This window comes from Micromys minutus (genome assembly GCF_963924665.1).
Source record: "Micromys minutus genome assembly, chromosome: 9".
Lineage (NCBI taxonomy): Eukaryota > Metazoa > Chordata > Mammalia > Rodentia > Muridae > Micromys > Micromys minutus.
In genome coordinates this window covers 34503130-34528509 of record NC_137978.1, presented here as the reverse complement: position 1 = coordinate 34528509, position 25380 = coordinate 34503130, and the positions used below count along the sequence as shown (strand labels likewise).

Below are 25380 nucleotides of genomic sequence, written 5' to 3'. Positions count from 1 at the left end.
CTCCAGCTGCCACAGCTCTGTCTCTGCCTCATTCTCAGATGAGCTCACATGTCCCACTCCCAACCCCAAGCTGTGTGTTGGTCTGGTCCCAGCCCCACCCCTTGTCTGGTCACTGCTATCTAGAAAGGAGTGGCAGGACACCTGTTCTAACCATCAAAGCCTTTGGCCCCCTTCTCCTCCACACAAGCCTCCGCAGAGGCTTGGAGGACAGAGGTCCCATCCCAGCTTGACTTTTGTCCCCTAGGGACCCAGACAAAGCACATCAGCAGCTCAGAGACAGGAATAGAAATTTCATTAAAACCTACAGACTTTAAAACCCTAGTGCTGCACACTGGGCAGCGGCGGGCGGCACACCGTTATTGCTACAGAGGATTAGAAGTGGCTTGGCCAGGGCTGTCACTGCAGAGGGCACAGAGGACGGACAAACGGACTGTAGGTCTTGGGAGAAGGTGCTCTGACTGCAGAGGGGGGACGGGCAAGTGGACGGGGGCCATTTGGCACATCAAATGGGGTTAGCACGTCTGGGAAGACTGGGCCTTCAGCCTGATGGAGGGTGGGCAAGGGAATGCCGTGCAGGGTCCTCTTTCCCTCCATAAACAAGTGCTTTGGGCAGGCTGCTGGGTCGTGGCCTTTACTGGCTGGGCCTGACAACCAGGGTTGGAACAAAGGACAGAGACCCTGGAGCAGCCAAGTGAGGTGCAGGCAGGCCTGGAAGACAGACTGGACCCAAGGCTGGGGCAGGGGTGGCAACCACAGGTAATACAATTTTTAAAAAAATAATTACACAAACAGGGCTGAGTGGTGCAGTCCAACAAGTAACACTGTACAGCCCCGGGGCCCTCACCTTGTCTGAAGTAGGAAGATACAGATTTGCCTGGGCAGAGGCTAGGGTCTGTTCTGGGGTCAGGAACACTGGTCATGAGGCTGGAGAGGAACAGGTGGGATGTGAAAGCAGAACCTCTTATCCCATAGTGAAACAGCTCAGGGCGGAGCATGAGGGTACCAGAGACCATAGGAAGCCTGGCAGGCCACTGGGAACCTGGCCTGAGACCTCCTCCAAAGTGCTTTGGACACTGCCGCCCCACCCCCACACTATCCCCTCATCACTCTCCCAACCTCAGCTGCTGTCTTGGCATCCAAAGGATGTGTAAACACTAGGGACATGAGCAGTGGTGGCCAAGGTGACAGCAGCCATCCTGGCCAGGTCATGATGGGGCAGGCAGTCACACCAGTCCACTGCCTCCCCAGTCTCTGTGGTGGGAGCAAGGGTTGGGTGGGGTTTCTCCCCTTGCAACAACTGAGCTCATATCCGGGAGTCCTGGAGGCGGCTGGAGCCGTTACTGCCCACGATGGGGATCTGGGCCTTGTCCGGGTGCAGTGGCTGGACCTCAAACCCATCTTCAGGAGAGGGGGTTGTAGTGGGGGCATAGCGCCCAGTCCGGTGCTCCAAGAGGGCAGGGCCCCAGTCTCGGCTCGGCTTTGTGGCATTTTTCAAACGCTGCAGGCAGGGGGCGCAGTGAAAAGTGTGTCAGAAGAGAACCCTTAGGCTCCAAGTGCTTCCACTTCACCTGCCCAGCCCTTTACTCCTCACCTGAAGAAGTGTGTCGCCGTCTGTGCGGCAGAGCTGGAACAGCGCGTACAGCGGGATGCAGATGACAGACGACAAAGCCATGAGGAAGCCGATGGCCACAGCCCAGCCTGGGTACTGGTAGTGGTTGTAGGTGATTGGCCGGTACTGGATCACCGTGAAGATGAGAATGAACTGTAGAGGGTAGAGAGGATGCTGTGAGGCTGAGCAGATCCCCTCCTGGACCCCAGGCTTGCCCTCCTTGCAGCAACCCTTCCTCTCCAGACTCCCAGACCAGCAAAGGTGTTTGCTTGGGCACAGGCAACTGTTAACACCTACGTAAAAGAAGTAGGAACCCAGGGACGGGCTGGGCATAGAGGCACAGTAAACGGAAAGAGGTATGCTTTTGCCAGTCCTCAACTGGCAAAGAACAAGCAAGCGGCTGCCATTTTGGAAAGCAGCCGTTCTCTCTCAGCCCTCTACAGCCTAGAGAGATAAGGAAAATTTCCTAGCCTTAGGCCTCCGGTCTGCCTGATGACCTGTTATCTTGCCGGCTACATCTTCCTGCCTTAGGTTTTCACCACATCCAGAACTTCTTGCTTTCTCTGTTCATTCTGCAGATCCACCGACAGTATTCCTGTCAGGCTCTGAGCCAGTAACTACCTCCTAAAAGGCCTCTCCATGGCATCACAAAAATGTTTTCCTCAGAGCTTATTTTGAGCAGTCTGAGCACCTGAGATTATTGCACTGACTCTGGGTCTGAGGTGCATTGCACAATCTCATTTATCTATTTGAGCTGATTCGTACCAGGAGATGCTCGGGCTGGGAAGGGGATTGAGGAGCAAGCCAGATAAGGTCCTGCCTCACTGTGGCTGAGGTAACAAGTGACAGTCACCTGGAGAGCACTCAGAGGCTACAAATGCTGAGTGTCTAGTAGTAGACTCATTGGAAAGAGGTGAATGAGGCAAGCTAAGGATCTAAGAACAGGAGACTTGGCCAGGGGGCTCACAAGCCACACCCAGAGGGCCTGTGGAAGGACTCAACAGGCCTCTCAGCCTTAGGGGCAGCTTGGAGCTTAAGTTGTTCTGATCTAACCCACATTGAACATAGGGCATCATACATGGCATGAACATGTTTATTTTTGAGAGAGACAGGGTCTCATTTGCATCACCCTAGCTAACCTAAAACTCCCTATGTAGGCCAGGCTGGCCTCAAATTCAGATACTGGCTTGCCTCTTGACTCCCCAGTGCTGTGGTTACATATGAGTGCCACCATACCTGGCTTAACAAAGTCTGAAGTGTGAGGGTGAATCCCTTCACTGGAGTTACGAAAGGACGGTTGTGTCAAGAACAGCTTTCACAGGCACATAAAGCCCCATAGAGAAATATGTCTGCACAGCCTGAATTCCTCACCTTAAGGTACCTCCAGCTCAGCTTTCGGGGCACTGCATGCTTCACTCAATCTCTCTGCCTAGAGATCCACAGGACCCAGGCCAAGGCCCTTGGTGGGTAACCCCAGGTACTAGAGCACAGCTTCCCAGCCCTCAGGAGAGAGTGTCCTGGTTCCGGGCCAATGCCACACCCCCAAGAGGCATGGTGCTGGGCAGTGGTTCCAGCCTCTCAGCCTTGAAAGGAGACTTCCGTTCCTCCTGTGTCAATGCTGGGCCTGTGGCCAGAACTCTTGTCTGTGCTAGGTCCAGGAACATCCCACACCCCATGTGGTAGAGGCCTCGGTCCTCCAGGGACCTTCTGAGGAACTGAGCAAGACACAGGTAGCTCTGGACACTGCCGTGCCACTGAGCCAGCCCCCGACCCCTCTTCTCATTTAGTGACTGAGGGGACACTGACCTCATATAGTGACTATTATGCCATTAACCATCCCCACTTCAAACAGAAGCAGCAAAATTAATGTTTTCCCACAGGCTGTTCCCTTTCCAGCAAAGTTTCCTGTGGCACTGGCCCGTTATTAAGTGTGTGTGGTGGGCGTATTTAACATCCTCGTACCTTAGAGTGAGGAGAACGGTAGTAATGCAGAAAAGCACACGTGAACAGGGTGGAGGAAGGACCAGGCTCCTTGCCTTGCAGGGAGTCCTAACATCAGTGCAGTGTTCCGATAGGTTCCCCTGGTGCTTGGCATTTGAAAAAATGGGGGTGCTCCCTCCAAAGCCATTCCCAGCCTTTGGGGACTTAGGAAGTGGCCCCTATCACAGAGCTGACCTGACTCCTAGCCCTGCACCCTCAGGTCCTGGGACTGCCAAGGAACACTACCACGTTCCTATGTGTCTCCCTGCTTAGGGGCAGCCTCCAAGGGGCTTAGGTAAGAACAGTAAGGTAGACAAAAGCCACACTGATATCAGTGACTCCTGAGGCCCCGTGGAGGTGGCAGCTGGGCAGTAATGCCAGGGAGTGAGGCTGTGCCCCTGACATTGCAGCTCTGAGCATATGTTATTGCTTCCGTCAAAGGGCTCAATACCCGCTCCCTAACCCAAGGCCAGGACTTGGCACCTCTGAGTGTACACACGTCTGACTATCCAGGCCTCTTAGATACCCAAAGCCAGAGCTACCTGGGAGGGTCCCTGAGGAACTTACAAAGATGATAGCCGGAGAGACGAAGCGCCAACAGATCTGGAAGAAGAGAGGCGGTGGAAATCCCAGCATCATCTGGATGTCCTGGAAGTAGTTTCGGTGCCCTGGAGAGACAGGGATGGGTGGAGAGGGTAGGGGGTACAGTCAGCAGCTCAGGAGGACAGAGCGGGCCAGCCTGAGACCATGGGAGGGTAGCACTCACCATAGATGTACATGATGGATACACACATGATGCAAGAGATGACAACCAAGGAGAAGCTGGCTGCATAGTTGTCCATCAGCAGCAGCCAGTAGATGCCTGCCTGCGGGCCAGTGTGCAGGTGAGCCAGGGTACCGCAGACCAGGCCGCTCACCACTCCCAAGGGCCTAGCAAGTGCAGCCTTGCCTCATCCCCGCATCTCCATTCTTACCTGGCTGGTAAGGGGGATGCCCAGCAAGAAGCCAGCCACAGCCACGCCCAAGGTCACGTAGGTCTTTTTCTGCAGAATCCACTCATTCCCCACCTCATCCACAATGGCAGTGACGAGGGTCTCTAGGAGGCAGAACTACAGCCACAGCTATCAGAATAAGGGCCTGCTCCTTGTCCCAGTTTCTCCTGCCCAGGCTGCCAGCCCCCACCCTCCCAGACATGCATGCATGCACGACGTCATACCTGAGTACCCAGCCCCAGCAAGATGAGCATGAAGAAAAACAGTAAGGACCAGAGTGGGGAGATGGGAAGCAGCGTGAGAGCCTCTGGGTAAGCTACAAAAGCTAGCCCGGGCCCGTGGTCTGCCACCCGAGACACATCCACACCCAGGTGATTGGCCATGAAGCCTAGGATAGAGAAGATGACGAAGCCAGCGTAGACGCTGGTAGCACAGTTGGTGATGCTGATGATGACGCTGTCCCTGAGGGAGAGGAAACGGGAGTTTAGGAGACGCTGCTTGCTTCCCTTGCCTAGGCCAAGAGAAGACATGGGGATTAGATATTCTAGAAAGGTGTCCCTTTTCTCTCTGTGCTGGGTCTTTTAAAGTGAGTCCAGTGTTCCTGACCCCTCATCCACTCATCCCCTTCTCTAGCCAGTGCTTTGCTCTCTTTACACTTGAGATACAAGATCAAGGCTTCAAGGTCACGAGTGCAGGAGGTCACGGGAAGCAGCCAGCTGCACCGGAGCCCAGTGGCCCTAGAGTCAGGCTGTAAAGAGGATGGGAAAAGAGGCAAGCTTCCAGGCCAGCAGGGGGCGCTCGCTCACCGGTAGCAGTTGTTGTGAAATTTGTTGTAGGACGCCATGGTGATGAGGCCACCCCATGCACAGCCCAGGGAATAGAAGATCTGAGAGGCTGCGTCCCCCCACACCTGCAGAGAGGATGGTCAGTGAGCCACTACAGGCAGGTGCTGGACGCACCCGCCCTGGTCCCTTTGGGGGTCAACCCTCCATATCCCACCTTGGCCTCCAGGATCTTGTCCCACTGTGGGGTCAGGTAGTACATGATACCCGTGAAGGCTCCTTCCAGGGTCACTCCACGAACAAACAGAATGGTCAGCACCACATAGGGAAATGTGGCTGTGAAGTACACCACCTGGGACAAGACAGGCTCCATGGATTCCCCTAGAGCCCTTTCCGACCCTCCCGAACTACCTCCCTAGCCCCAGCAACCCAGACAGGAGAGGCAGGGTGGGAACAAACCCTGCCTGGGGAGGGTACTTGCTTTCCCTGAAGACTTGACTCCTCGGATGAGGCAGAGGAAGACAACCACCCAGGAGACGCCGAGGCAGCCTAGGAGGGGAAGCCGCACTTCCCCAAAGTTTCCAATGTCATCTGACAGCTTCAGCACATAAAGCCTGGGGATGGGGAGGTGACTGTCACTGAGGGCCAGCCTCTGCTGTCCAGCAACCAATTCTCATGATCTGTGCCCCATGTTGCAAGATCCCACCTGCAGCAGGCTTCTGGGAGAATGGAAGCTGCTTTGAGGACCCCAGCCCTCTGCCCTGGACTCTGTCCTGGGACCCTCAAGGGCTCTGAGAGATTAAGTCAAGTTTGAGCTAGTCTTCTCTCCTGGGGTGGGATGATTGCCAGTCTCTGCTTGGGTCCAGCCCAGGCCCTTTCTCATACACTGCACAGTAGGAGTGCCCACTCATCCTATGGAAAGCATGTCCTCCAGGAAGCCTGTAGAGAGAGGTATACCCTAACAGTCTGCTCCAGCTCTGACAGTCAGCTGAGTGGGCACCAGAGTTGATGTCATTCTAACTCCTCCCCATGTGGGCGTGGCTCCACCTGGCTCCCTACGCTAGGCAGGATGTGCTTTTTCAGTCCATCACATACTTAGCATGCCAGGCCCTACAATGGCACCCGACAGGAGGCTTCTTCCTGCCCTTGTGGAAGAGAGCAAGTTGGACTGCTGTGGGGGAGGGACACAGGAGGGAGAGCCAGGATGAAAGACTTCCCTGAAGAGATGAGGCTGGGATTACAGTGTGAGCATGTGGGTGTGAAGGGATGGTAGGCAGAACGTCGGGGGGCAGGGGGCCAGGAGTTAGCAGGACCAGCCTGGGCACGCTGGTTAGCCCAAGCAGAAGAGAAGATAGCCAAGACAAAGGGCAGCGGGCAGGAAGGGGCCTTGGTCTAGAGGTTGTGAAAGGGAGGATGAAGAATTTTTCAGTTTCCTCCTGAGGGCAATGGGAGAGCTTTGAGGCTTTTGTTTGCTGGCTCTGGGACAGTCATGCCTCTCTACAGCTCCAAGTCTTGCTGTGGCTCTCAGAACCCTTACACTGGCTACAGGCCCTATAGGATCCAGTGTCCCCAGACCTGCCATCTCTCTGAGCTCATCCTCCTCTCCTTTGCTCAGTTTCACCTGAAATGACTCAAACATGTCAGCACGCCCCAGGGCCTTTGTACACGCTACTATCTCTGAAGTAGCTCCCCTGCCCCCGCCCCAGAGAGCTATGTGCACGTAAGGCCTTGGGCCACCTTGAGATTTTTTTTTCCACGTGTGTACAATAGGCAGTGTTTTACACTATATCTCTGATTAGGACAGAGCTGGCCTTGTCTGTGTGACCCCCACTTCCTCCAGTCTTCACTCAGACGGCCATTTCTTCACTACAGCATAAAACGCAGCTTTCAGCCCAGCGCAGCACGCTTCCCCTTCTCTGTGTTCCTCAACAGCAGACACAGCCTTTTCATTTTGTATGTTTTGCTACTGATGGTTTGTTTGCTTTCTGTGGGACAAAGGGCTCCTGCCACCCAGGCTGATCTTGAACTGTGTAGTTGAGGATGACTTTGAATTTAGGATCTTACCACTTCTTCTGCTTGAATGCTGAGGTTACAGGTATGTACCAGGTTGCCAGATTTTATGGGGTGCTGAGGATCAAACCAAGGGCTTCATGCATGCATGCAAGGAAGGCATTCTACCAACTGAACTACGACTGCTGCCCTTTTTATGGCTTTTGTCTGCTGCCCTCTACGATCTTAGGTTTTGCTGACTTTGTTCCTGGATGTACATCCCCAGTGCCTGCCACTGACAGAGAGTCAGTGTTTGATCTTGAGTGAGTGGACACTGTGACAAATGGGTTGGGAGGCAGAAAGGAGGGAGACCCAAGAACACTTGAGGCTAGAGGTGAGGAGGAGGTGAGGACGACTCTCTCCAGCCTCAGTTTCTTCATTTGCAAACAGGATCGCAACTCAGCCTGAGACACGGGGATAACTAGATAAAATAGGCTCCTTTCTTTCCTATCAGTTAGGTCTCATTTGGAAGCTGTCCCCTGACCCCAGCTATGCCCACATCAGCTCTCAAAACCCATGCTGTGTTTAACGACTTGGAATGGCTGACTCTGGATCTTCATGGAAGGATGTCAGAGCTGGAACTTGGTGTTTGCTTGACCTGCCTGCCTGACCACCCACTTCCTCCCAGCCCACCCTTAACAGCATGGCTGTAGAGGGTGCTGTCTGGCTCCTCCCCCCTCTGCCCAATTCTCCCAACTGTCAGGACCCTCTCCTTACTCAGCAGACAGAAGGGTGAAATCCAGGGGCCATAAGGTCTTGTTGGCCTTGTTTTCCCACCTTCCCCCATTCTTAGCACACACAGAAAACAATTCTATTGGGCAAGTACACTCATAGCTGAAGGCAGTGGACTGAGGCTCCTGGCAGCCTAGGCCAGGCCTGCCTGGGTATTCCTATGTTAGACACAGTGCTAGGGAGGTGAGACCTTCAGAATGACCACAGGCTCCCTCTGCTTCTACTGAATCACGTTTCCCACGTGCCAACACTCAAGTCAAGAAAACCTTTTTCGCTTAAAGGATTTAAAAAAAAAAAAAAAAAAAAACTGCCTAATAGCACACGCTAAAATGGCAGTATGTGATGTCATTTCTGTTGCATAAGCACAGCATTACTGTACTGGGACCGCAGAGCTTAGATGGTCAGCCTGGGAACCAAGGAATGAATTCTAGCTTTATTTTAGGTTGTACCACATTTAGTTCTTGTTTTTCTTTGGACCATGTGCTTTTGAGATCAAACAATTAACCTCAGGGCACTTGGAACGTGACTTATTTATAAGTTGGCTCTTGATGCATGCTCTCTCAAGAATTAATCTGCCTTCCCCCTACCCCCCCTTTTAAAAATAACACTAGGTCTACTAGGTAGCCCAGGCTGGCTTTAAATTTATGGACCTCCTGTCTCAGCCTCCCAGTAGCTGAGATTACAGGCACCCCACCACAATCATCTCTTTTCCTGCTTGACATTTCTCCAGATACATGTAAGATTCCAGCTCAAAAAGGGGGGGGGGAATAGATGTGACATGTGGGCCTTTAATCTCAGCATTTAGGAGGCAGAGAGGCAAGGGAATCTCTGAGTTCAAAGCTAGCCTGGTTCTACACAGGGAGTTTAGACCAACCAGGGCTATACAAGACCTACGTCCAAAACAAAACAAAAACAAACAAACAAAACCCCCTAAACTCCAGATAAATAGAAATATATAGAGATCTTGCTTCCGTGAGTAACTGGCCTGAGGAGAGAGACCCCCTCTTCCGGCTTCTCATAGATCTGACCCCTTGAGCTCTTGCTGCTGATCTCTGTTTTTCTCTGCCATGTTAGCACGTTTCACCTCTGCAGCAATGAGGGAAGAATTATAGCCATCCAAATCTGAGGGGTGAACACCCAAGACTTGGGGAGATTCGGAAGTCTCCCATGAATAGACAGTGGAAGACCCAGGACTTGAGAGATGTCAGCATGACTATGAAGTTGGCATGAACACCAGGGTGGGTGAGGGTGGGGCTGGGATCAGAGTCCACTGTGTCAGGTGCTGGCTGCCACGGAGGCTGTGGAACCGAGAGGCTGGTCATGAGTTTAGAGTTTGGAAGCAGCACTCAGACCAGCACAGAAGAATGTAAAACAAGTCTGGGGAGGGAGCAAGAAGGGGGAGCAGGGCGAGTGGCTGGGAACCCGACCTCCCGGATTCTCTTGCTTTAGAGACCCTGTCTGTCTGTCTGTCTGTCTGTCTGTCTATTTTTGTTTAGGTGCTAGAGATCAAACCCAGACCCTCAAACACTAGGCAAGCCCTAGCACAGAGCCGCACCCCAGACGTCCTCTTTCTTGTAGCCTGCTGCCTTTATTCATAAACTGCTAACTACATCCCTGCTACTTTTCAAAGGAACACCTGGAAGTAGAACACTGGCGGAGAGCACCACTGGAAGTAGGAACACTGGCGGAGAGCACCACTGGAAGTAGGAACACTGGCAGAGAGCACCACTGGTCTGGGACCGGACAACCAAGCAGAGCCGGGGTGAGCCTGGTGCACACAGCCCGGCCACCTCCTGAACTGTTTGGTTTCTTAACCTCAAATCTCAGTCTACAAATCTGAAAACAGAGCTAATAAGGCTTACTGAGATAACACAATGTCACCTCGTAGGCAGGTGATCAGTTCCCCTTCCTCCTCTAGTCACTGATGTCTAGACAGCTCTACTCTCCTCTGGTGCTAGGGAATCCAACACAGAGCTGCAGACAGGCTAGCCAATCTTCTGCCCACTGGCTCCTTCCAACCATGTTGCTCTCTTAAGAACCATTTCTCAGCCGGACCTGTTGATGCAGGCCTACAATCCCAGCTACCCTAGAGCTTGGGCAGGAGGATCACAAGTTCAAGACCAGCCTCAAGACGAAAATGTAAAAAGATGGCTTAGATAGGGCTGAGGAATAAGGCACTGGCACAAATGTGGGTGTGGGGCAGTGTTCAATCACCAGCATGTGTGGGGTGCCTTTCCAGGCCCTCCAGGAGGTGGCAGCAGGGAGCTACTGGGGGTAGGAACTGAGCTAGTTAGGCAGGCCTGGCACAGCCCCAGGTGTGGAGAAGGGCCCAGCTGTCCCCTCAGTATGCCTCCCTAGGCAGATTCTCTGAGAGCTATTCCCCACTGATTTCCACTGGCTGAAGTCTCAGGAGCTTTGCCCCTGAGACAGGCAACACTAGCATCTGCCTGGGCTAAGATCGGTATGCAGGGTTTGTGCTTTTGGGAGGTACAAAGACGTTCACCTTCTGCCCTTCCGGCCAGGTCAAGCTGCCCAGTACGCATCACACCCCGTGAACAGTTCCTCTGACTGGGTGTGAGTTCTGTCTCGCTCTCTTCCCCATCTCCTCTCTGGGAGTCGCCCTCCCCACAGCCGTGCAGGATTTGCTCTTTCAGGACTGGACTTAGAGGACCTGCTACAACTTCAGTGTGCCCAGGGCCATGTGCACCTGACCTTTGGCCTCCATCACACAGCAGAGAAAGCTTCAAGCCTTCAGGCTGCCGTAGAAGCTGGCACCATGTGATGGACGCCCTCCTTCTCTCTTTACTCAGTGTACCATTTGTTCGGAATCTCGGCTTCAGTTTGCTTCCTAGTGGCCTCTGCCCACTTACTCATGAATTCCTCCTAATTCCCCCTAACTTCTCTCTCCCATTTCTGGGCAGCTATCATCAGCTCCCCTTGTCCCCCCTCTCTCAGAAGTCACCATCACCTTCTCAATGTCCCGTCCACACTTCTGTGCCATATACTGAACTGTTTCCCCACAGACTGTGCTTTCTTGGGACAGTGGCTTGGCACCATTTTACACCAGCCGTGAATGTACAGAGAGCCTTTAGAGCAGATGCCACCCCTGCAGAATAGATAGATGAGGCCTACCTCCCACATCCAAGGGTCCTTTGCCCCAGGACTCTCCAGTAAGTAGGAAGACTATCTCACTGTGACTTCCATCTGCCAGGTGGGGTAAGAGGATCCAGACAGACACCTCCAGTAGCTGCCTCCCTTCAGAGGGCCCAGAGACACCAGTCTCTTTGTCACCTCTGAACAGAACAGGTCTGGCTATCCTGGCATCCCTGGCCTAGTGAATGTCCATGGCTCCTTTCGTTCCACAGTACAAAGAGGGAGCTTAATTCTTGTTAGTTCTCGGTGAACACGGTGCCCCTTCAAGGCCAACCTCAAAGTCCCCAGGATCCATCCATCCACATGCATCTAAATGGAATAGGCTCCTCGAAGCTTGGAGAATGACCTCTGGTCCTCTGGGACCCTCCCCCTCACGCCACTCTCCAAAACATTGCTTCCACCTTGCCCTGGCTGGCCCCTGGAGACCTAGGATCTCGTCTACCGGTACTCCGTAAGGACTCCCAGTTCGCCGTCAAGTCTTTCATGGCCCTCTGAACGTCTGCCATTTCAACCCACCTCCGCCCCCTGAGCAGCAGACACTACACGCAGATGATGAAGACATGTCTGCCGGATGGAGAGAGGAGGTCTAAGGGCTGCCACCTGGTGCCCTTACCTCCAGTACTCCTCGCTGGGGCTGGTCCTCTGCAAGGTGTAGTTGAACAGGTGAGACAGGTTGCCAGACAGGGCAGAGGGCCGGGAGCCATTGGTGAGGTTGGAAGCATCCAGGACGCCGGCACAGTCGGGTGTGTTCCAGGGGTTATTGCAGTATGCCCAGGGCAGCACGTGCGTCATGGATGAGAAGAAGTAGTAGAAGGCAATGCAGATGACCACGTTGTAGTAGATGCCGATGTACGTGGACACCACCATCATACCGTAGCCCACACCTGCCGGAAAAGCACAGTCAGCACCACCGAGGGAGGAGCCAGCCTCCCTTACCTAGCTAAAGGTTAACAGTTTCTAAAGGCTAGAGGGGAAGTTGTGGATCAAGAAGTAGAGGTGGGAAGGTTCAGGCCCTGAGAAGTTAGGGGAGGGAAGGAGTTTTGTGTATATACGCGGCAGGCGGCAAAGATGGGGCCGAGTAAACATGAATGTGCTCCAGCCAGCATGCGTTCACGGCCTTGGCCATTGATGCTGAGCTCGGGCTCAGCACTGAGTCTCCACAGGGGACTCAGATGTTTGTACAGATGGACAAGCCGGCGTCCATGTGCGTGTATGCACGCGTGCGCATCTGTATGAGCCCATGCACATATGTATGTGCGCACATGCCCCACCAGAACCTCACCTTTGAACATGGGGCTGATCCTCCAGACCCCCAGGCAGCCCTGGCTTGCAAACTGGCCGAAGGACAGCTCCATGAAGAAGAGAGGGATTCCGCAGAAGATCAGCATGATGAAGTAGGGGAACATGAAGGCGCCTGGCGTGTAGGAGAGGTCAGGCTTAGGGAGGGTTTGAGGTATCCCTGCCTGGATCCCCTTCTCCAAACCCAGTAAAACCCTTGTGCTTCACTAGTACTGGGACAGGAGTGTGCCAGCACTGAGCAGCAGTCAGGGGCTCACACACACTCCCTGCCTTGTCTTTGAACTGAACAGAGGCTCCCAGGAAGTCTGCTCTACAGAAAAATCCGGTCCCAGAAACTGCCATGTTGGGGTAGGATTTGATACTTTAACCAATTGACTTTATACACACACACACACACACACACACACACACACACACACACACACACACACCACTGGGATCCTTAAATATCTCTGTACTATCTGGGGGAGCCTGTTGGAATATGGGATGCTATGACAGGGAACCCAGGAAATTCAAGTGGTTTTCTGTACTTCCAGCTTTCAAGGAGCAGGCTAGCAGATCAGGCTCAGAGAGAAAAGGCTGCCAGGATCTGAGGGTGGGCTACACCTTAGGCAAAAGCTGCTTAAGGGATGGGGTGAACACCAGGGCCAGAGGCCAGCTTCTTCCTTGGAGTGGTGTCTGTTCTGGGGGGATGGTGGCCCAAGCCCTGGTGGGTGGTCCCTGCCCTGTGCCCACTGGGTACCTCCCCCGTTGCGATAGCAGAGGTATGGGAAACGCCAGACATTGCCCAGGCCCACGGCATAGCCCACGCTCGTCAGTACAAACTCGATCTGGTTGCCCCAGTTGCCCCGTGTGAGGTTCTGGTCCTTCTTGGTGGCCTCGCTGGGCACAGCACCATTCTGTGGGGACAGGAAGGAAGCTACCATCAGTTAAAGGTATATGTGCCCCATGTCTGACCCTCTGAGTCTCTCCCAATGGTTTTTCTTTGGACCTCCATCTTGCCCACCACATACCCTAGGGCTTGCTCTCTGCTGGCAGGAGTTGAGGGCTGGCCTGGCAGAAGAGAGGAGAGAGGCACAGCTGCCAAATGGTGCCCAGCCCTCAGCGCTCTATGCCAGGTGTACCAGCCCACCTGAGGAACTGGTAACAGCAGGAAAGGGGGCACTGGGGAGGGAGCCTGAGCCAAGGGCCCTCTAACCCCTCTAAACCCTTACCATTCCTCTCAGGCTAAGGACTTAAGAGCAGCTGAGCCTCATACCAAGCAGCCAAGTCAAGCTGGACACAAAGGGGCCTGTGTCCGGACAGCTATCCCCCACCGGCCGCCTACCACATCACCAGGCTAAGCACGCTGCCCACGGGTAGTCAGTGGCTAGACTGATCCCTAGTGAAGGACTTCTTCCTGGGGGCACATGGTGGGCCTGGGTAGACAAGGGGGTGACGCAGCAGGGCTAGGCCAGACCTGTGGATACTGAGCCATAGCAGGGGATGCTGGGCTATGAGTTAGGAGAGGAGACCAGAGTTGTGGGCACCGTGCCAGACTTTGAGGACAGGTTCTGCTAGAGGAAACAGTGGTGGTTCCAGGAAAGGGTGTCACTGAATGGGAGGGTGGCCTGCAGATGAATCCCTGATAGGTACTCTGCCTGTGCAAGCAAAGTCCTGGGTTAATGTGCCCAGGACCCACTGAGGACACTCCAGAAGGAGCCTCTTCTTCAGATGTAGAACTACCTCTAAAAGCCCTGTAGTGTGTGTGTCTTCTCTAAGCCACTCCCATCCTCTTCCATTATGAGCGGGAATCAACCACCATAAGCCAGACTCGAGGGGCCCGAGAGTATCATTAGGAAGTATAAAGGACCTGGGAGTCACCAGTTAGGGACATGCAAAGTACTTGTTGTACACCATCAGCTTCCCAGAGATGAGCTATGACCCCGAGGAGAAAGGACAGGAGATCCTCTAAAAGACATTTGGATCAAGGCTGGAGCAGCATGGCCAAGAGGCCAGCGTGACCCAGTCACGTGAAAGTGACATCACCAAGGACTAGAAAGGTGGCCCGTGGCTCTGACACACTCTCAGACCCTAATAATGGCAGACAACACCGAATGGCTTCACTGGGGCCCCGGTGCCTTTTGAAAAGGCCTATAAGGAATGCAGAGCTGGAGAGCACCTATGCGGGGTTGAGGAGCACCATTGGCGGGGAGGACTGTCCCGAGTATCCAGTTCGGCTCAGAACATGTAGCCCTTCAGTTCCTCAAAGGAGGCTGTAGGGCACAGAACCAGGAATTAGGGAGGGGGACTCATTCCCAGAGCAAACTGTCAAGCTAATGGCATCTGCATTCATTAACTCGCTCATTCATTCATTCACCAAATAGCAAGATTCACAAATCCCCTACTATGTGCCTGCCAGGCAATGGCAACTCAGTTGGAAACAATACAGCGCTAGGAGACTTTAATGAACTAAGAGTATACATCGCCAAATTCGGTGATGCACACCTTTAATCCCAGCACTTGGGAGGCAGAGCGGGCACAGTCTGAGGCCAGCCTGATCTACAAAGCAAGTTTTAGGGCCGTCAATGCTATCACACACACAGAAACCCTGTCTTGAAAAACCAAACCAAACAAAAAGCACACATCATCCTATATGCACCTTTAGCATGATCACAAAATGGAATTCCTCAAAACCCCAAAGTACATGAGACCAAAAAGAACGCAGGGGGAGGTCCAGGCAAGGCTTGCTGGTGAAGGGACACAGAGGCACACTGTGCGCTGGAAGGTGGTAGCATCAGCTTCGCTATGCCTTTTGTGGCACACTCCTATAGAATCCTACATCCCCATCTCTAGGGATCCTGGGGCAGGTGCATTTATACCACAGGGCCAGGGACCATAATTTGAAGGGTATGGGGCCTGCTTGGGTGGTTCATCTGCACCCAAACAAATATCAGCCACATAGGGCTCCTATCTGTTGGCCCTACAATAACACTTTTATTCTGTCCTGGGCTTGTTTACTTAGGAGCACAATGCAGGACTGTAGCAGCTCTGGAGTCCAAGGGTCGGGTCACAGGACAGTAGTTCCCACTGTAAAAGGGACAACTGAGGGTCCAAGAATGAGGAAAGGGCAAGACCCCCAAAACACACCCATTTCTCCAAAGCTAAATTCAAAGCCTCTCTTCTGATCCAGGACCACAAGGAGCAGACTCCTGGCCTCTCCAGCCAAGTACAGCAGGACCATATTTGAATCCCCAAATTCTACTCTTTTCCTGTCAAAGGGGGACAGAGGAAGGATGGGGGAGAGCGTGTAAAGTCCCCAGCCACATGACATAGGCTCCCCCAGTTCTCAAAAGCTATAGAGTTTAGCTGGCAAGACAAATACCACTGAGCCTGTACACCGGTAAGCCGTGTGCTAACTGATTCAACCAAGCACACGATGAGGGGAGCCAACGCCCCAAGGCAGGAGCTAGACCAAGGCCTGTCACTAGGCCCTGACAAGAAGTTATTGATGAAGTTAGGGCTGTCTGAAAGCATGGTGCCCCGCTCTGGTTCATCCCAATGGCATGGTGGTACCGATGATGTGAGGATCCTCATGCATCACTGGCCCCTGGTCTCCATTTTAGGTATATCTTAAGTAGCTAGATGGTCTGAGTTCTCAATCGGCAGAGGAAGCCCACATTTCTATGGGGGCTTCTTGAATACTCCAAATCTGTTCTTTGTCTAACTCTCCTCTGGAGAGTCCTCCACGTCGCAGCAAAGCAATCCAGGAAAGGGTTTAATCATTCTCACCCCCACCCCAGTGTGTGTGTGTATGTGTGTGTGTATGTGTGTGTATGTATGTGTGTGTGTGTGCATATGTGTGTGTGTGTGTGTGTGTGTGTGTGTGTCCTCATGACTGCTCAGCAAACACTTTACCACAGGGTTAGCCCTGCTCTATATTTTCAATGCTGTATAATTTCTTCCCCTCCTGGAGTCATCTTTCCTATTTTAAGACCCTCCCTTTTTCTTGATCTGCTTCGTCACTAATATTAACCATTCCTTTGGCTCTGAAGTGCCTACAAAAGAACGAACCCCTTTGTGCTCACGGTTTGACCCAGACTGTCTGCCTGGCTGCTGCCTAAGAACTTGGACGGGCTGAGTTCCAGTCTTGTCCTGCCCACCACATGTCAGTCTAGAACCTGCTCCCTAGCAACCTGGGGCAAGTCCCTTCTACCATAGGTGTCTCAGTGTCTCAATCTCGAGGACCAGAGTATAGATGGCTGTCGGCCTGGCAGGTTTTTAGCCCAGGCAGCCTCCTTGGGTCTACCAGTGTTTCCTGGCTCTACCTCACCTTCAGCCCAGCTATTTCTTTACAACAAAATAAACAACACCACCTTTTAAATATTTAATTAATACTAATAGTGTGTGCTCGCACACGCAGATGTATAAGTGCTCTCGTGTGCATATAGAGATAAGAGGAAAACTCTTCAGGAATTTGTTCTCCTCTTCCATTTTGGGATCCTGAGATCAAGTTCAAGTCATGAGACTCATACACTGCTTTTAATGCACTGAGCTCTCCCACAGTGAACCTGCCATGGTCTCCTGAATGGTAAGATTACAGGTGTGAGCCACTATGTCTGGCTTTAAAACAACAGCAGGTTTTATGTGAAAACCCAGAAAAGCATCAAGGGAGAGCAAGCAGGTCCAGTTCTGATGTAACTCCAGCCAATATGAGGCAGGAGCCCCTCATTTCTTCCTCTTATGGACACAGAAGCCCAACCCCGGAACCCAAACTACGCCTCCGCTCTGGCTGGGGACTTCCACCCTCCTAGGTCAGCATTCAGTGGATATTTTTGTGAATTGTGAACTCCCTCTGCCTGTCCTCTGTGGATACAGAAGAACTCTGAAGCTGCCTTGCAAGGCAGGCCCCTCTGGGACCCAGCAGGCTTCTTGTTTGGGACTCTCTGGCCCCAGGGTTTGCTCATGGGATGAAGTCTGTCCAAGACAAACTCAATGGAGGAGAGCAGGCAAGACCTCACATCCCAGACTGACTTGGAACCAAGTCAGATCACAGGCAACTTGCTTGGAGCCCCAGTGGGGACAGGACAGAGAAACTATTGTAGTCAGTGCTGCCTCAGAAGACCCCCAAAGCACCCCAAGGCACCCCAGGCTCTTCTTCTCCCAAATGCTCTCCTCCTGGCACCGGTGCACACAATGGCTCTCAAACAGTTCACACTCAATAGCAGCTTTCCATCCTTCACCCGCAGGACATCAAATGGGATGGAGACACTCAACCAGAGATTTGATTTCTGGCCTTGGAAACCTAGCTGTGAGACAACCAGAGTCTGGAGCGACAAGAGGGACAGAAGTGATAAAATCTGAACCATCCTGCAGGAATCCCCAGCAGTTCTGAGTGCATTCTTCTTCAAGGAATGCTCTGAACTATGCTAAGCCCCTCCCAGGACCCCTGCTAGGTGCCTGTGGAGTCCGAGCCTGCATAAGGCAGCTCAGAGAGGCAGGGCAGGAATATACCTGGTACTGGCTCATTACAGGGACCTGAGTGACAGAGAGTGACCTGCCAATTCTGCAGGCTGCAGACAGAAGACCGGTAGGTACCCTAAGCATGCCAGGCTCTGCTCCAGGTCTTGGGAGAGTGATGGAGGGTGCTGGGAGGCCCTGCTCTGCCCTCACCTTCCTGCCTGGACAGCCTGGAAGACTGCGCAGAGGCAGCTGTGGGCAGCCTCTGCCTCATCAGCTGGCAGCAGGATGGTACTCTGGGAAGTGGCCCTGCCTCCTTGGCTCTAGGCACCCCTGAAGTTTGAGAACAGCCTACATAATGCTTCTCCAAAACCAGCCCACAGGGCCTCAGAGGACATTCCTTCTCTTGCCTTTAGAAGGTCAAGTCAGGATGTCCTCCAGGGGAGAATGGTAAGTTTTCCCAGCCCCTTCACCCTCACAGCTGTGAGCTGTACTGTGTCTGCCATCTTTGCTCAAGTCTCAACTTCCAAGGCTGAGGATATACAGCTCCCACCCCATGCGGGCACTTGCTCTGGACATTGGCAAATGCTCCAAAGGGTCTCTCTCCTTCCAGCAGAGACTTCTGCCTGTCCCCTTCCCCCAAGCTCTCACCACTGAGCCCATGCACCACACTCCCTGTCCCCCCACTCCCTCTCTCCCCATAGGAGTAACTGCCGTGGCACAAACAATGAGGCTGTATTGATTAGTACAATTCCTGGGCACCTCCGGCCCGTCTCCCCGGGAGCTGGGACAATGTAGCTTTGATACTCAGGGCAGATTCTCAGCAGGTCTTTGGGCTGGGGGAGCCCTAACACCCCCACTCGCCTCCCTCTCACCCCTACCACACAACTAACTCTTCCTGCACCCCTTTGCAGTCCCAGCTTTCTGGGTCACTTTGGCTGGTGTCTGTCTCACTCACTGGCTGTGCCTGCCCCTCCTGGCACAGACCACTTAGTCCCTTGCCCCGCCACCAACCTAGCCACCAAGCCTGCCTGGTACCAGGGAGGGGGCCTTGACCTTCTGGAAGGTGACTGACCTGTTCTGGGGAGGTGGCCCCAGGTCCATGAGCCGCAGCCATCCTGGGACGAGCACTCACAGCACGCGTGTGTCCACCGCTCATTCACACCTCTGCCAGCTCCAGCACGACACTGAGGACACATCCCCTGCCTCTCCCACTGCCGGGCTGGGCAGCGTCAATTACTTTCACCTCATCTCCTCCCCAAGCTCAGCCTACCCCCTCCCTGGCACTCCCCCTCTGGCCAGTCCTGATGCAGCCCAGCGAGGGTGCTCCGGAGCTGGAGAGTGAGGCATGGGGCTGTTGTAGTGTTCCCTTGTTTTCAGTAACTACACACACACACACACACAATGAGCATGGGACAGGGCAGTGGAATGGCTTATCCCTTCGAAGAGCTGTCCTCTAAAGCTGAGCCTGTAGGCTGGGTACCAGTGAGTTCCTAGAAGGGCTGATGGGTGCAGATGAGTGATGAAGCTTTGTTCCCTGTAGGATCTGCTGATGGTGCTGGGGCAGGAAGGCGGAGGGCACAGTCCACAGCAAACAGAGTATTTAGAGTGAGTGGGTGATGCAGACTAGGAGATACGGGGGTCCCATGGCTGTACCTCTGGTGAACAACCAACGAAGATGACGGGGTGTCTTCACAGAAGACTGTAATGGGGGCCTAGTGACTGTACCGTTATGTAAAGACAGATAGCACTGACTAAGACAGTGGGCATTACAAAGTCCGGACAAAGGGGGCAGGTATGGAATAAGGACCTGTGGGTCTTTGAGCTGCATTGCCTGGCATCTCAAGAGTAGGCTGGGTAATTCTAGCAATGTCTCATGACTGCAGTGGGTTTAGTCCACCCCTGACCTGTGTGCCATGTTCTGTGCTAGAAAATACCTACTGTGTGTCACAGCCAGTTCTAAGAGAGCTCAGTGTGTCAGCCTCCATTCTGTGGCCCATGCAATCGCTCTCCTCTGAGGTCAGTTCCTTGCTGGCACCCAGACACCAAATGCCATAGACTTGGGAAGGTAGGCACAATGTTCTGGTACTGAGAAGGTGCACATCCCTCTGGAGATTGCTAAGACTTCAAAGGCAATAGCTGACAAATAGCGGCATGAATGAATTCCAGTGTAAGTGCAGCTCTCTTGGGAGTCTGTAAGCATCACCTCATGAGGGAATGCTGCTTAGGGAGAAAACGTCAAAATGGCATAGGGTCTGGGACTGGAGAGATTGCTCAGTGGTTAGAGTATATACTCCTCTTAGAGAGGACCCAACTTTGGTTCCCAACACTCATATCAGGTGTCTCACAGGAGTCAACACCCTCTTCTGGCTTCCACAGATTCCTGCACTTACAAGAACATATTCCTGACCCCAGCAGACACATGATTAAAAAAAAATTAACAACAACAACAACAAAAAAAAGCACAGGCTTATTAAAAACCAGGCAGGCTAGCCATGCAGTGGTGAGGCACACCTTTGATTCCAGCACTCAGGAGGGGAGGCAGGACCAGGTAAATCTCCGAGTTCGAGGTCAGCCTGGTCTACAAGTTCCAGGACATCAAAAGGCTGAGAAACCGTATCTCAAAAACCAAACCAACCAAACAAACAGAGCAAATGAGGCAGACCTAGGCTCAAACCCCAGATGTCCAGTCTCTCACCACACACAACCCTAGGCAGCTTGCTCAACTGACTGCTTTCAGTTTCTGCTTCTCCAAAATAGGATAATGTGTACACCTAACTGAAGCCAGTTAGTGTTGATAATAAAAAAATAGATAATACCTACACTAGGTGCTTACTGTGAGCCAGGCTCTGCCTAAACACTCCATACCTACTAACACAGGCTCTCAGGAGCCCTGTGAGCTTAGCACAGTCCGCTCTCCCCTTTCTGGGGGCGAGGGTTGCATAAGTAAGTCTCCTAAACCATTTTAGACTCCACCGTCACAGCTGATCACTGGGTCTGTGTCATGGAGTAAGGCCCCTAGACACTCCCTGACTTCCTGTAGGCACAGATTGAAGGCCAAGGCCCTGGCTGGGCCATTGGCTCCAGGAAGGCCCAGTCACCCATGATGCCCAAATGCCCACTTCCACCCAGGGTGGGCTCTGGGCTTTGGTTGCCCTGCACTGGGCTGGGTGCCCAGAACAGGCAGCCCTGGCTGGCTGGCTTTCCCTGGCTCTGGCCATGGGGACAGGAGGCAGCAGCCCAGCTGGGCTCTGGCCGTAATGAGGCCTCATTAGTGGAATCCAGCTGCTTCATCCTCACTTAAGGAAGCCGACTCCCCCAGCCCCAGCTTCTGACTTTTCTTAATAAGAGTGGGCATGCTTCCAGAGGGGCAAGGAGTCTAGGGACCTTGTTGTCCTCTATGGCTCCAGAGAGAAGGTCCTGCTGAGCTGGGACTAAGGCATGTGGGATGTGGGGAGGGCTAGCAGAAGCTGTATGAGGAGATGAGGCTGTAGAGCTGAGAAGATGGGTTACAGTGGTGATGAGAGGGGGAGGGACCCAAGACTAGCGAAATCTAGAAGCCACGCCCCTTTCCCTTCGGACCTTGATATTCCACTTTGCAGGTATAGCTTTTACACATCAGGACCAATGGAAGACTGTTGCCTAGCCTGTTTTGGCTGAAAGGGCACTTCCTACTGCACGTGCAGTTTCTGAGCTAAGAGAATTTCTGCACGTGTTCATCCCTATGTTCCGAAAACAGGTACTGTGTGCCACAGCCTGTGTCAGCCGAGTTCCCACTGAGTGCTAAGCATAACGTTGAAAGAAATACACTATGATCCAGGTATGTACTGAGAATAAAACTCACTATGTGCAGTCTCTGTGTTAGGAAAGCACTCACTGTGTGCTAGGACCTGCAAAAGCAGAGTATCTGCTGTTTGCCAGGTCCAAGGCCTGAAGAATGTATATGTGCCAGATGTGGACTAGGAAAGCACTCACTGTGTGCCCCCAGTTCTGTCAAGAAAGTGCCTACTATGTGCCACGTCCAATACTGAGAGCTCTCTGTGTCAGCTCATGTTGTGTGAACTATTGTTTAGGGTCTTTCACTACATGAATAATCTTTGTGTGCCAAATCCTGTTCTAGAAAAGAACCAGATGTGGTTAAATACCCACCATGCACCCAGCACCATGCTCCACAAATACCCACTGGATGGTGAGCCCTGTGCTAAGGGGAAACACCCAACATGTGCTAAGTTTGTACTAGCTATGCATTGGCTACATGCTGAGGCTTATACCCAACCCTGTCAGGCCCTTTACCAAGGGAGTGTCCAATGTGTGCCAAGCCCTCTCTGCTTGGTGATCTCCCATTGTGTGCCAAGCCTGTACTAGTTGAGCACTTGCTAAATGCCAAGACTAGGCTGAGCCAGTACCCACTGTGTGCCAGGCCCTGCATAGATGCTGCATGCTGCAGATGGGAGGTACTGAATCCTCACGCCAAAATATAAGGAAACAGGTTGGGGTGGGGCAATCTCAGGTAGCCTGTGGCACTTGCAGAGCCTTCTGGGAGTTAGAAACTCTGACACCAAGGACCCTGGGGTCAGAGTAACTGGGAAGCTTCCCAGTGTCAGAGGCAACCATCGTCTTTACAGACATGGAAAGAACTAAGGTTCACCTGACTAAGATGGCTGACGTGGAGATTTAGCATGAGATAGTGAGGCAGTGGGGGGTTGTGTTGCCCGTTTTAGGCTGTCCTCCTCCAGCTCCTGTCCTTGGAAACCTAGCCCTGCCCCACACGTGTACGGAGGCTCTAGTCTACATGCAAAGACTGCCTCATCCACCCCCCGAGGCCCCAAGCGTCCCAGCTGCTCCCCTGCTTCAAGGCACCCTGGCCAGCTGGGTTCTCTTGCGGTCCTGTCCTAGGAGCCACTGAGCCGTGAGGAAGGCAGCTGAGCTGGCCTGGCAGAGACCATCTGGGCTGAAAGTGGGGGGAAGGACACGTGAAGCAAGCATGTGGACCTGGGCACGTGCCGGGAAGTGACTTGCTCCTCCATGGGACACCTGCTCCAGCGGCCAGGCAGAAGTACCAAGGATGACACGGAAGAGACCTGAGAGGTCTAGCTCCTCACACTCAGACTTGGAACAGAGGAGGACGGAAAAGAGGGCTCCACAGTAGGATGCTGGCTGTCAACTCTACACATTAGGCCACAAATTAAAGCAAAACATCCACAGAGAATCAGAAAGATCTAAGGGCCATCAGCTTACACACACATCCCTTGCCATCCTCTTTCGACTTCCCTGGGCATCCCCAGAAACAGCCTGTTGGGAAAGAACTCCCACAGTCCATGCCCTTGGCCTTAGGAAAACATGGTACTGACTTAACTCTCGGGTTAGAGAGAAAAGTGGGGCTTGGCAGGGGACAGCTGCCCAGTATACCTCTGAGGCTGTATCCTAGAGACAAACACCAAAGGGAGGCAGCATCTGCTCCAAACAGACCCAAGAATAGAGTAGCCCAAGGTCATGAGCAGAACTGAATGGAGGCAGGAGTAAATGCATCCACTGGGGGTACCCATGGGACAGATGCTATGAGCCTCAAAGGCAGCAATGGGTGGAAGCCAAAGGGCAGAGGGCACTGAAGAAAGCAAGCCTTAGCTATCTTTAGGCACATCCTAGTGCTGGGAATGGGAGTCCCAAGGCAGCATTCCCTCCCACAGACAGACTGGCCTGGTCCCAGAAGCTCAGTGAGGGCAGGGATTGTAGGACCTTGTGATTCATGCTTCTTTGTCCTGCCTACGCACCCTCTCCCCAACCCCATCTCTCCTGCCTATCTAGGCTTTCCAGGGTCGTGCCAGAGAAAAGGAACTCAGACATGGACTGTTCAGAGGGTTTCACTTGATTCAGAATCTCATGACAGGAGGCCGCAGAGCCTCATGCCCTCACTTGGGCCTACAACAACTTCTCAGAGGAAAAGGTTGGGCCCACCCTACTGAGTGTACAGGTGGGGTGATTTCCCATCTGTGTATGTCCTGAGAACCCTGATTTCAAACAGGCCCAGGTACACTTCCAACAGGGGGTGGGCTGGGTCACTTTGGAGCAGGCTGGGTCAAGGGCTGGTGTCTAAAGGCTTTGAACAGAGCTAGACAAAGGATTTGAACCTCTCTCCATCCGTTTCCCTAGACCAGAGCCCTTGAATCACAGAAATCTTCGGTGAGAGACAGAATTCACTTGGAGAGGGCTCATTAGAGACCTCAAGCCAACCAGCTTTTAACTGAATCTAGAAATCAGGAGAAGGCACAGATGGGGTGGGGGCCGCTAAGGGAGGGGCCATCTTTTGTCATTGGCTTCCACCTCAATTACTGTTCTCCTTGAAACAGGATCCCAAGGGAAAAACATACAACTTAGCACTTGGGATAGAATCTGCAACTTTCCTTGAGCCCCTGCATCCAATCCCACCTGGGCCCATCCGCCAGTGAGCCTCCCTTCTTCCTCAGGAACTTGGCCCAGGGCCAAGCATGGCCGTGCATCTTTATCTGTTCAGACCCATTCTGAAAGAAAAGGCTCACTTTATAGTAGCCTTGAGGGACTGAGTCAGGGACTGATGAGGTCCTGAACGGGGCTGAAGAAAGAATCAGAAGCTCTCTTTACTCCTGGCCTTTGGGAGGCAGAAGCAGGCAGCTCTCATCCACAGAGTCTCGGACACTGGAGCTGCACAGCAAGACTCCATCTCAAAAAGGTGGCGGTGTGGAAGGACTTAACGCTCTCTTGAGTTCTAAGGTCAAGAGCAAAGGGAAGGCTGTGGCGGGGACGTAGAGGAATGGAATTACCTGAGAAACCTTGGAAGGTTTCTGTTACTTCCTGCAGTGAGAAGGCCACAGACCAGTTGGGAAACGACAGGGTTTGAGCATGCCCAGTACTGAGTGCACAAATGGTACAACCACAAGTGTCTTACTATCCTCCCAGCAGGACAGCCTGTGTCCACTCTAGAGTACCTCTTATGCCCAGGATGGGATAAATGGCCTCTGCTCCTTGATAGGCCTTTGCTGGGTCTGTCACTGAACCTGCCCAGTTGCAGGCTTGGAGCCCAGTACTGTCTAACCTGCGGGGTGAGGGGCTGCCTGCCCAGGCCCGGGGCATCCCTGGTACCCGGGAGCCCTGGTAGTGCCTGTAGAACCTCTTAGCACCCCCCCCCCCAATGTCAGGGCAAGCAGCTGGCAGGAAGTCTCCCAGGGCAGTGTTTATAGTACCCCCTTCCTCCCTAAAGACTGGCCCCTGTACTCACCAACATCCCTTTGGCACCTTTTCCTACCATGGTGGCAGTGGGTTGGGGGATCTGGAGACCTGGACCACACTTGCAGACTCTTGTGTTCAGTGC

General features: G+C 53.1%; 1 protein-coding gene across 1 annotated transcript; it reads right to left on the bottom strand.

Moving 5' to 3' along the window:
- Window positions 1-384: 384 nt before the first annotated feature.
- Window positions 385-25380, bottom strand: SLC6A9 (solute carrier family 6 member 9). The gene is made up of 13 exons (XM_080922006.1): window positions 25288-25380; window positions 13339-13495; window positions 12580-12711; window positions 11911-12181; window positions 5845-5977; window positions 5581-5715; window positions 5388-5491; window positions 4806-5043; window positions 4564-4698; window positions 4356-4455; window positions 4157-4257; window positions 1592-1762; window positions 385-1498 (listed from the first exon to the last, which is right to left on the bottom strand). The coding sequence occupies exons 1-13, from the start codon at window positions 25315-25317 to the stop codon at window positions 1304-1306; spliced, it is 1902 nt and encodes a 633-aa protein (XP_080778132.1). The 5' UTR covers window positions 25318-25380; the 3' UTR covers window positions 385-1303.